Source organism: Typha angustifolia, chromosome 15, assembly GCF_048772165.1.
Source record: "Typha angustifolia cultivar Huaian chromosome 15, ASM4877216v1, whole genome shotgun sequence".
NCBI classification, from domain to species: domain Eukaryota; kingdom Viridiplantae; phylum Streptophyta; class Magnoliopsida; order Poales; family Typhaceae; genus Typha; species Typha angustifolia.
Genome location: NC_133253.1, coordinates 18,136,916 through 18,149,796, shown reverse-complemented (window position 1 = coordinate 18,149,796; position 12,881 = coordinate 18,136,916). Strand labels below are relative to the sequence as shown.

The window sequence follows — 12,881 nt, the reverse complement described above, 5'->3', positions numbered from 1 at the left end:
GAGTGAAGTGTAAGATCGATGTACATGCATCCGTTGGGTTATAGACATTAATGGGAGAGTGTCGATCTCCTCCACGTGTTCAACTCTAAACGCCATACCCTAACTATACCTAAACCAGTGAGGAAAAACATTTTCTGTAGCAGCTCTCTGATAGATCTACTAGGTTTCTTAGTAGTTACATTTTAAATAAATCGCACTGCTATTTAATTGGCTTCAACTCCTTGCTGTGAGTGCTTTATATCTGCCGAACTTTAGAAGCCTTTTGGGGGAAGATGAAGACAAGACAGAAGCTTTTTCCGTGACCCAACTGCTCAACATCTGAATTCACAACAGCCCCCTCCAAAAGAAAGGCAGTACACTCCGCCAGAGAGTGGATCCACGAATGGGGGTACTCATGAAAGAAAAGGGCCAAATCCACAGCAGTGTACCGATCACAAGAAGCACATTAGAGGTCATGCATGACCCATGTGGTTGAAACTGGAGCTAGCTCTTCCTCATGCTCATGGACATCTCTGAGCTTCATATCTGTCACCTAGCCAAGTTAAATTTAACTTACACATTAAAGTTCCCTCTCTTTTTTTTCTCTTCATATAATAGTAAGATTTTGTCTTGTTAGTCTGCCTAGATAATAGTGAATATATATATATATATATATATATATATATATATATATATATATATCCCTAGGAAGTGAGAATTTAATAATATCCGGTTAGTTATACTGATGCTGCCGTTGGAATTCAAATCCTAGAATTAATTCTCACATAATCTCGCTGGCTCTATCTTAAAACATATATAGATTAAAGTCTGAATAAGAATAAAAGAAACATAATTTCTCCTTCTACATGATTAAAGTTTATATGTATAATCCGTGAGCTAATTATATGCTAGATAATATAATTTGTCGTCTTCAATATACAAGTGCAACTACCTCTAGAACTCTCCTTTTACACTCTTAAGTAAACATTTAACTCCGAGTATTTTCAAAGTAATAAGAGTAGAAGAATGAATGTCCTAAAAGGAAGAGAGTAAAACTGACCACTGTTCTAAAACTAGTTCGTTTCTTGAAAATTTGACTTAATTGTCCTAACACCAGCAATTAGCTTAGAGCCCATAATCGTAACAAAAGAGAAGAGGAGTGTAAACGGACAATAAACATAGAGGGCGACATGTTATTTGTAAATTTTCCTAGATTAAAAACAAAATCTTTTCATAAATAAAATTGTTTATGTCATACAGTAAAGTTGGGACCACTGATTGATGTTGCCGACTATAAAATATTCCTTGCTTTATATTACAGCAGCAAAATAAATAGTAGCAATAGAATTGCTATATATATATATATATATATATAGGTGAATCCTTGACATTATTGGACCTCCTGTTAAACGTTGAATGCCAGTTTGGCGTACGGATCACAACCATTCAACAAAATATCTTGAATTACATATGGTCTTTTTTGAGGATACTTTGTTGGGAGAACTTAAATGAAAACAGAAACTTGTCAGATGTCAAATCAAGGACAATTTGTCTGGGGCTGAAAAATTTCAAGAGAAAAGAGTTCAATTGTGGTTACAGCCGATAAATGTTTACATTATCCATGCCTATTTATAGCCGATAACGTTCTATATAAAACTATTTCCACAATATATGAAATCATATTCTACAGATGAATCGGATATTGATATGTGTGAAGGGATCCTCTTCTTGAATATTGTTGGCATGCATTCCTTCTTTGCTTTGAAAAGATTTCAATCAAGAGCGGATTGCTCTAGTCCGTCCTTAGATGCTCGTACAAAATTATTTCATATATATATATATATATATATATTTCTTCTTTCCTTTGTTGCTTGCTATAGTCGAGGATGTTCCTTATATGGTAATCAGCATCACAATGGTTGGCAGGGATTATGATGAACATATTTAATGTACACAGACTGTTTGCGTTGTACGTCTTCATGTTTATGGATTGTGAACAAGCACTCACTCTGCTGAAGCTCTGACTACGAGTTTGATCCTCTATTGCTAGTCCACATAATCAACGGCATCGACCGACCTTCTTGGGCGGCTGACTCTCTTACAGACGACATTTCAAATCTAACTCATAATCTCTAAAATTGTAAGAAGTTACATATACCTATGGAGAATCCAAGTTGGCAGCTAAGTAACTTGCCAACTAGGGTATGACCTTAAGCCATAGGTCTACTTGAGTTGGAAGTTTCTTTTAAAAAATAAAAATAAAAACAAGCACTCACTCCTAATTTTTGCCCTTCCTCCTTGTGCCGTTAACAAGGAAGGACAGAAGGAGATGCTAGCTGTTCTCCATACTCATAATCTAAGTAGATGAGTAGCTGCCAAAGAGGAGCAATTGGTAGGTGGGGTTGATGGATGAGCTGAGTGAGATTTTCTTTTTATGTGGTAAGGATAAAATTATGACTATTAGAAGATCGTAATATGAAGTAGGTTTATTTGTTAAGTGCGTGATACACACAATTAGTTCGTTATCTAAGGACTTAACTTTTTTCTTAATATTAAAAACCCTTTTTTGAGGCCATATGCAAGGAGACATGTTAAAACCTAAATATTGTATGTATCAACTGTAGAAGGTATCCCAAGTATTTCCTTATTTTAGGCTTAGGTAGATATACTAGGCCTTGCATGGGAATTTGGATAGAGATTTCTATCATCAAAGTACATATGTAGTATTAGAAAAAGTACAAAAATAGTGTACAAGGACAATTATGTACACATTAAACTCAGCCAAATGAAGATCTCTTGATTATTTTAAGTTTGCCAAGTTTTTTTTAAAAATAAAATACAGAGACCAGGTGAATTATAAAAATATTGACTTAGGCTTAAATTTTAAATATAAGTTGCTGAATTAGAAACTTATATATAAATTTAAAAATTTTGGAGAAAATTATTTAGTCTGTGGAAAGAAAATTTTATGTAAGTAATGTTCACTTTTCAATCTAGTGACTCCAAATTTAAATTGTTGAATTCAAAAATAACCTATATATAAATTTGAATCCTCAAACTTTAGTAATTTTTTTAATCATTTTTAAAATTCATATATAAGTAACTTTTAATGACTTCTATTTCATCCCAATTTTTACTGACTGAGAAAAACACATCTAGTTGACTAGTTCTCCTTTTAATTTTGAAGTGTATTAAATACGTAAAACATGTTTGGGAAGGCTAGTTTGGTCAAAAACTCCCAAATGAATTCTGAAGAGTATTTTGCAGCTTTCAAGTTCCAATGACTACCAGAATCATCCACCAGTTCAAAGAAAAGTTTTGAGTCTCTTATGCATCCATTTAAATGCTACTAATAAGAAGTAGGATGTTTTAAAAATACTCACTAATAACCCACCTACAGGAAGTTCCTGCAGTCAGTGCTGCAGATAATCTTCTGCTGCTGAATACTGTAGTTATGCTTGTGTGGACTATGTAAATAAATTATTTACAAAAACTCTTATAAAGTTGATAGATTCTAACCCTAAATAATTATTACAGAAAAAATTATTAAGTAGTTTAGTGATTTAGCTCAATGGCTTAGTTAATAGTTCGCTGATGCAGTGCTTTAGAAGAGTAACTTGGCAGCTCGACAATTTTGAGCAATGTCGGTATTTGGTTTGAAACATTAGCTCAGCAGTGCATATAACTTAAAGTCTAGATTAGATTGTTTAGTATATTAGTTGTATTTAGAAATAATTAACTCTTTGTCTATCTTATATCTAATTTTTGAACTATAATAAAAAAAAATATAATAAATAATTAGTAGTCTATTCTTATTAATTTATGATGAAGGTCATGAATTCAATATTACTCATGAATATTGAGATTGATGAATATAAGAGTATGATGTAACTCATTTCTTAGGAGGACTAATTCAATTATATGTATTGAAAGAGCTAGCTATCTTGTAATCAATAAAAAAAATGATTGGCAAGTTTACTGATCTTTGCATTCAGCCATGGAAGATCCACTTTTAGATCGATAGATTTTTTCCTTTTTTGCCTTGGAGGTTGCTACAGGAAATTGTGGCAGTAGAAAAGCTTGTGGGCTGATCCATCGCTTTAGTTCGAGGACAATAATTGGATGGCTCGTTATTTAGGAATCAATTTTGATAAAAGAAGATATTATTGTTGTGGGTCCATTGCCAACCTAAATGAGTACCTATAATGGTCTTGTCATTTGTTTGTACAAAAGCCAATCAAGAAGGCAAGAAAGTAAAACATATGCCCACCTCCAGGCCCCAGCTACGATAAAAGCTTATTACAAAACACAATTCTACTGTGACAACAATAAACACGTCCAAGGCCCATTTAAGACGCATTTGCATTTTGATAGATTCCAGAACTATTGCATAATGCAGAAGGAAAAGCTTATGGATAAGAAGAATCAGACGATATATCTTCAATGATTGGATGCTTGCATTCTTATTCTTTCCCATCCTTATTTGAGAATGAAAACTAAAATATGAAAGAATCGTTGGTAGGCTTACAATTTTCAGTCTGTAATTCTTGCACTAGCCGTCTTTCCAAAGAAAGAAGAAAACGGAATACCCAATTTCCTCTGGAGTTGTATGGTGAGTGCGCCTCTAAGTATGAAAAACTATACTGAGTAATTGACTACCAAAAAATCAACTGATTTGCCTGCTATTAGAATGTCTAAATTTTGCGGCCTCTTGGTCCAGCTTTCCTGTGTCTGTCTGGCCTAGTGGGCAGCTTCTTCCCTTCGGACAGCAGAGACTTTTGTCGTAGAGTTTTCCGAGGTAATTTACTAGTCACTACCGGTGGAGGGTGGAGGAGGAAGTGCCATCTCCTTCATCACATCTGTGTGATAAGCCTACATGATGACAATTGATTATAAAATAGACAAGGTACTAAAATGAAGCAATGTTAAAAGAGTCCAAAGGACCAGAGTTAGCTTCTAGATGCATTACAAATCGAATAACAAAGTGATAGTATGTACCTGATTAACAAAGTTACGCCTTTCGCAGTCCTGAAACATATGTGGACTCCAATCTACTCTAGCCATTATTTTGTTCCTTACGGTGGCGAAACTCAGTTGATCTCTTGGAGTGAAACGATCAACTTCATTGAACCAGAGGCAGGTGAAGAGGTTGGTAATTGGAGTGAGTGCTCTGATAATAACACAGCCTTCGGGTACATCTGCATGTTTCAGGATGTATAAGCATAGGTATCAACTACATATGCAAATAAACATGTCTCGGGGCAAGATACAGTACCACTTTCTATAGGAAGCTTGGCTTGTGAATAGGGAGTCAAGCCCTCACTCTTATAAAACTCCAGTTGGTTATAGATAGAGGTGTTATCATACTTCTTAGCTTTTATATTAGCCTCTCCTTCAAGAAACACATCAGGTCGGCTGTAGTGCTTGGAGATGGCAAAAGTTTTGTTCACCCGCCACAAGAATCTGAAAACGAAAGTCTCATTATGCAGGATGAGAACTTAAATAATACAGCATAAAAAATAATGAAACTGCTTGGCATTTCCAGAGAACATATGGCAAAACACTGCAAGTGCTAGTTTTATGCTTAATATCATTATGTGTCTTTGAAATTGCTATGAATACTCTAGCAATATAGAGGTTTCAGGGAGTTGTATGGTTTCAAGCATTAGGAGCAGAACATTAAAGAAAAAAAAAAAGGAACATGTTAGTAAGTATAGGATATTGATTAAAAAACATTGACATCTACACCAACATATATCTATATTCAACAATGCCAGCTTTCTTTTAGTGCTTCAACCCGAAGCGATAGCTTGACGCGTTTTCAGTGGATAAGATAGCTGCGCTCCAGCTCACTAAAGAATGGGACGGCAGTGGCGGGCGAAGTAGGAACCCCGTATGGGCCATCTTCAACATTGTAAACAGGATAGCTAGTCTAACACTCTTGTAAATAAATATTTCATGGTAAGAGACTATGAAAAGTAATGAGAAATCAGAAATAAATGGCCCCTAGTGAAGTATACATATCAGTAAATGATGCAAGTGCAGTACATAAGATGTAGATGGGCTTGAAGTGTACCTCTCTAATAACCGATAGGGATCTTCAACAAGTTCAAGCTTTCCATCAATCCATATTGAGTATTGTGCATTAGGGAAAAATCGATGGTTTAGAAGCTTGGGTACCTGGTAGAGTTAAATAATACAGTAAATCATCTAGTGACCATCTATAGACTTGCAATAAGTTCAGAAGTTGATGTGTTGGACATAGGAATTATAGAAAATTTTCATAAAGCAATACCATGAATGATAAAAGAGTTTCAGAAGTATAAAGTACTTAAAAGTTGTGACGAAACATCTAGCCTTGGGAGTAAAATGTTCTATACAAATCAATGAAAGCATTAAACCTTTAAAAGAAAAGAGGTTTTGATCCTGACAGGAAAACGAAAGAATCTTACACTGTTAAAGCACATAGTTGCATACTAGTTATTAAGATGCATAATAGATATGTAACCGATGCATTACACTAATAGAACAATCTTATGATTAATGCAGAGAGACTTTGAATTAATAATGGCATAAGAAAATTCCATGAGAAAAGGGTACCTTCCCGGTTCTCCTTGGATCAGCATAAGGCAAATTTTGAATAACAACCACTCTCCATAATCCAACTTTTCTTCTGTTATCCAATGTGGTGGTGTTCTTAATACTTGCTTCAGTCTCTTCATCCACAAACATAAAAAAACAAGCACGTCTCTTTGTAGCTTCGCTGATATTTTTGGGTTGCTTAATTGTATCATAATTTCCTAGTTACCATGTTAACATGATAGTGAGGAGTGATAAAAATAGCTGGATGATGTATAGAGAAATCAAGAAAACAAAAGATGCAACATGATATGTACCAAATATAGCTGAAGCGACAACTACACCATGACACTGCTCCATCTCATGACGATCCACATTGTCAAAATCAAAGCCAGTATTATGACCAGGTATCTCTCCTTTAACAAACCTGATAAACAAAAAATGATCTCATCACACTTTTTTTTAAATGAAAAACTAAGGCACAGCCTGATGATGATATAAATCAGGTCAGATATGTTGTCGAAACAATTGAATGAACATACCCACAGTGCACAGTCATTGATTCCTTTATATCAAAGTACTCATTCCTCTGTTGCAAAGATGGATATCCACCAAATGCAGAGCCTCCTGATTTGTTTTGAACCAAATTATCTTCAATAGCATAATTTAATCTCTTGAGTACAGGCGATAGTGATGGTGAAGTTGGCATGCTTGCCATTGCCTGCTCCACAGGAAGATAACACACCGGACATGCTAAAAGAGGGAGACAAGCAGAAAAGAAAAGAAAAAAAAAATCAAAACATCCGTATAAAGAAAACCGAATACCGCATTACAATCCTTTAAACTTACGACGTGGCCCAGTGCGCTTCTTATCAGCTGGTGGGGGAGGAAGTACAAAACCTTCACAGGGATGTGGCGTTGATATGTTCCTCAATGTCAGAGCATGGACCTTATCTTCCCTGCTTGATAAACGTTGTTCAAACATAGAAGGTCTAGTTATCACAAGTTCACTTGCTGCAGAAATGAGAAAATGCTTCTGTCATATAATTTGCCTTCTATTCATCAAGTGACTGATTTAAATAACTTCTTGCAGTGACTGATGAATAGCCAATAGTAGATGATAATAAAAGAACTCGAGCATTACAGTTTGTGCATTGCATTGTAATGCAAACATACAAGTACTAACAAGCAGCCTCATTCCATCAGTCAATCTAAAACCAGTAATGTTAACATTGTTAAGATCAGAGATAAACCACACCCGCGATTAAAGTTACCTGCTTTTAATTAACCTATTGCAACAAACAAGATTCCAGATGATAGCTTTTTCTCAAAGAACAAGACATAATGCCCATTTAACTTAACCAAACACATTATAATGATGGAGGAACGAATAAAGAGGCGGCAAGATCAAATCTTTACGGAGACGGAATGATGGCGCGAAGATCAAATACCTTAATATAGGCAACAAAATCCCAAAAGAATATACCTAACCTAGGTGCTTCGAATCCCAAAAAGTTGACCAAGTTTGATAAACAAACAAGATTCCAGAGTACGATTTGCAGTCAAAACAACGGAAGAAAGAAATTTATCGAGATGGAATAAATGAGGGGAAGGGCAAAACCACAATATAATGCTCTGTTTCTCAACTCATGACCGAATACATCATCAAACAAGACAAAACCCCAACATGCACCCAAAACAACGAAGAAACCTCATGCGAGACGAAGAAGCACGAGGCAAGATCGAACCTTGAGAATAGTAGAAGAACGTATAGAAGAAAGGCACGAAGGTCGCGACCAAAAGCAAACACAGGAGAGCCCTCAGGGTCAGCCACCGGAAGCAGCGGGCCCTATCTTTTACCACTACGACGAAGAGCCCCGCCGCGCCGCTGCGTCGGACCGGTTTGGTTCTTCCGGAGGGTAGAGTCATCGTTTCTCCAGCGTCGACGGCGTCGATATCTCATATCTCTCCTCGATCGAGTCGCGCAAGGCGGGTATAAGAGGGCGAGTTGAGGAATTCTAACGAGGTTTCAAGTGGGGGGTGCGTCAACTGGTGGGAATCATTCGAATCGGGATCGTTGACCTCGATTTGAACTTTGGAATTTTTACGTATTTGCCACAATCTTAAAGTATCTTTAAATACTTCAATATATATTCTTTAAAATATTATTATTTATTTTGAAATTTTATATACATATATATGAATTCTTTCGTAAATGCTTGGACGATCAACTATAATCCAATATATTTTCTGTATATTAATTTGGTCATTCACATTACTCGATTTTTATTAGGTATATTGGAAGGAAGCAAACAAACTCGTTAATTTGAATGATTGCGAAAATAAATAAATCTTGTTGGATAATTGAGGAGGTTTCTGCCAATAAGCCACTATTGCATGTAAACTTTTTGTTCCCTCGAGTTGGTTTCTAATCCCTAAATTCAAAGTTTCGCAAAATATTAAGAACTTCTATATCTTCCCTCTGATTGAATTATATATATACACATTGTTGTTCTACGTATGATTTGAGGATGGTCAGGGGGGAGGGGGGAGGGGGGTGTATAGAGTTTATGCATGTAAACAGTGATCTGTCTTTTTCACTCTTCTTTTCTCCTCTTTTGAGTGTTGTTGTATAGCATGCAATAAAGAGTGCATGCATATGGGGTCTCATGCCGCATGCGTCATTGTCGAGTTTCTTTCGTCGTCTTCATTCTTAGTAATACAGTGCAAGGAAGGCTCTGCGATGTTGATCTTTTACAAGTGGTAAACACATGCATGCGTGATAGTATGATCGATACATGTTACATGAAATATATATAAATAAATATATATATCATTAATTCACCGCATAAATCAAGATCTATTCATGATCATGATCTGCTAATTATATTTCTATAATCTATCAAGCATACCCACAGATCCCATACTCGCACCGCACTCCGCCCGCGCAAACCACCCCACACTGGCCGCAGTTGTTCACGTCGTACGCCACCGTCGTGCAGTTCCCACTGCAGCAGAGTTGCCCGAACCCGCACCTCCTCCCGCACGCGCCGCAGTTGCTGCGGCTGGTGAGCACGTCGGTGCATTGCCTCCTGCAGCATTCCATCACCTGCGCGCCATCACCGGAGCAAGCATCGCTTCCAGCACTTGGATCACAGTGGTCACCCTTCTTCGCAGAGGCCGCAAGAAACCGGCCCCCTTCGACTCCGGCCGCCACATTATTCGCGCACTTCGCAATCGAGAGGACTACGACAATCAACAGTATTATCGAAGAGCGGGCGGCGCCGGCGTTTGCCATTGTCATTGTCATTGTCATTGCCATTGCCGTCCTCTTTCTGTTAGGAGTGCTTCACATACAAATAGAGGGCTTGGAAAAGGATAGTAACAAGTACGTCGATGTCCAATTAATTGGAATGCCAGCTCTGATCTCTCTAGGGTTGTGGGTCAATTAAGAGAGAGCCACATGATCATTGGTGGAAACTAGGAGAAGTTAGTTGATCACTTCCATGAGCTTAGCTTCATGCACATTTGGATCTCTATGCCCATTAGACAGCCTGTATATGTTGGACTTTGTTCACATAAACCCGATCACTTCAACGTGAAACATCCTACCTGAAGTAGTTGACCTTGTTATCATATGAGGTTACATTACATATAATAAAATGGTATATGATTCCAATAACCAAGGGCACGTTTGTAGAATAATTAACACAATTAATTCTATTTACAAGTTGGTGAGAAGTCGCTGAATGATAGAATGACTTGAGAAAGGGATACTTCAAGGGTTGCTTCACCGTGACACCAACGCTGTTAATATTTTGCGACGGGATTCGCGAGGAATCGCCGAATCTGCACGAATCTTGAGGTTTGAGGGGAGACTACGTGGTGGGCTGTAGGACTTATGTGGCTGTTAAACATGTCAACTACCTAATGTGATTTAGTAGCCAATTACAAGGTTCCACGTACCTTAATTCTTTAACTTAGCAAACCGATTTGGCTGCTGTAAACTTGGGATAATAACCGTACCTTTAACTAATCACCGGGATTGGGGCCCTGGAAACTAGGAGAAGACATGGCTTTTGGATACTGTACCACAAAATCCATAATAACCTTCAGTAATTTCACTACTATATACATGTAATCTACAATATATTCATCTGTTTTAAGCCACAAAAATAAGAAATTAATCCCCATTAATTGCTTCTGTAGGAAGTAGATATAGAATCTTATTATGGCTTATGGCAAATTAGAGCATAGAAAATTAGGCACATTCTGAGGACTAATATAAGCATTAGATCTTGTGCCTATAAAGATCTCAAGCCTGTCAAGGCTTAAAAGTAAGTAGCAAGGGATTCCAGTAGTGAGAAGCAAGCCAGGAACCTATTTCATTCCACTGGATCACATGTAAAGGTACTAAGGAAGTAATAATATACATCAAGAACCCTAGAAAGAGATGCTGAAGCTGAGTTGATGTAAAAGAAAATTGCCAGGTGTATAAATTGTAGGGGAATTTATCAAAGATACTATTAAGCATATTCACACCCTACCATATGAATATTGATTATTCAACCCAAATATTTTTTTTTAATACCTCAAAAAATTAACCCCATGGTGTTTTCTTACTGAATAGTTGCCATGAGTTGAATAAATTGATTCAAAATGATGTTACGTTTTTGTAAGTTTAAATAAAATAAAAGAAACCATACTTTAATGTCAAGTAAATGGTATTTAATTTATTATTTTATTTTTTAAAAGTAACAAAATATTTCTTATTCTATTAACTGATGTTATAGTTAATTATGCTTGAGACGATAAAAATAAAATCTAGGGGTCAAATAATAAATGTCTATGTAGTTCGTGAATATTAATAAAAGCAAAATGATGCATGGTGTTTTATATAAATTTTTTAATTTTTAATTTAATAAAAGTGGGTTCTGATAGCTTAATTTCTTTCTGATATATAGACGAGGAGCTGCTGCCTGCTGGTCAACCCATAGTAGAAGCAGTTTGGTCGATCAATGTAATATAGTTAGGTTAATTCTATCAGTCCATAACAAAGTTTATAGATTCGAATTCTCAAATAAACATTTAAATTAATCTATTATACGAGTATTATTTGAACTGGTTATTACTTTTTTTTCAGGAGGGATAACTTAATTATTTAATCTATATATCAGAAAGAAATAATATAATAATTAGCCTGTAAACTTACTGCTATAGCTGAGCATGAGAAGCACAACTCGTTCAATTCGACCCATCCGACTCGTTTTATTTTTTGCTGGTTTGGGTCAATATTTTTTATTAAAATAGGTCAGGGCAGGCTTTAATTATAATACCCAATCTTTATTTAGGCTGGGCCTGGGCTTGAGTAAGACTCCATTGGGCCTACTTAGCTCGGCTCGAAATATTTAATATTAAATAGTATTTATGAGTTATAACTTATAATTTGTAGTCCCAACGACATGGTCTGCTTGCAAGAGTTTTCACGGTAATAGATTGGGCCGGGCATTGGGCCGACCCCGGCCCAACAAATGATCAGGTCTAGCTGTGATATTTTATTCTGGAGGAAGTTTATTTCTAAGTCTATTGGATCTTGAAACCATATACAGAGGAATATGTGTCATTGGTTGACACATAAGTTAAACTTTCACTACTTCATTTTACAATTTAACTGCTGTTTCGTTTGGGAGTTGCCAACCGCCGAGTAACCAACTGAATCAAGAGTTTCATGCAGATTGCAGGCCATCTGCTAGCTCACAAAGAGATGCTTGTGGAAGGTGGTCCTTTCGGGTTGATTTCTTTGCTTCAATACTACTCAACTTTAGAAAGTTGTGAGGATACTTACTTGCAAGTTTAAGTTCACCTCCCAATCAATCTATTATGATCAAATGTTTGATTATTGGTGGTTTGGCTTGGTGGCTTGAGTGACACAACTCAATTTAATAGCTCGGCAATGTATTAGTTTGGAGAATCAGTTCGACAATGCGACAGCGAAAAGTAATAACTTAGTGGTACAATGACTTAGAATTTAAATTCAATGACTATATTCGTTGGCTAAGTTTTGTATTAAGGAATGATTGACCCTTTGTCTAGCACATACCTAGTCTTTAGGTTCTTGAATAATCATCCATAATTAAATTATGTTCACAATCTGTTTCTATGGTTAATTTAATTATAGGTGGTATTATCATGGTGTTAGGTCTCTTTCTATTATCACGGTGTTAGGTTTCTTTCTAGGGGTATTAATGTTAACAGAAAAACCATTAATGTGCAAAAATTAGTTTACAAAAATAATAATACTAATAATAAGTAGTCCCTAATAA

At 36.2% G+C, this 12,881-nt stretch overlaps 1 protein-coding gene across 2 annotated transcripts; it reads right to left on the bottom strand.

Moving 5' to 3' along the window:
* Positions 1-4,301: 4,301 nt before the first annotated feature.
* LOC140779168 (probable hexosyltransferase MUCI70) lies at positions 4,302-8,588 on the bottom strand. Of its 2 annotated transcripts, XM_073124152.1 has the most exons (9): positions 8,307-8,588; positions 7,408-7,572; positions 7,101-7,311; positions 6,876-6,985; positions 6,580-6,779; positions 6,056-6,159; positions 5,255-5,442; positions 4,978-5,177; positions 4,302-4,851 (listed from the first exon to the last, which is right to left on the bottom strand). In XM_073124152.1, the coding sequence occupies exons 1-9, from the start codon at positions 8,485-8,487 to the stop codon at positions 4,786-4,788; spliced, it is 1,425 nt and encodes a 474-aa protein (XP_072980253.1). In that variant the 5' UTR covers positions 8,488-8,588; the 3' UTR covers positions 4,302-4,785. The 2 variants fall into 2 exon arrangements, with proteins under 2 accessions (XP_072980253.1, XP_072980254.1); XM_073124153.1 differs by lacking the exon at positions 8,307-8,588 and having other exon boundaries at positions 7,101-7,279; positions 7,408-7,538.
* Positions 8,589-12,881: the final 4,293 nt, after the last annotated feature.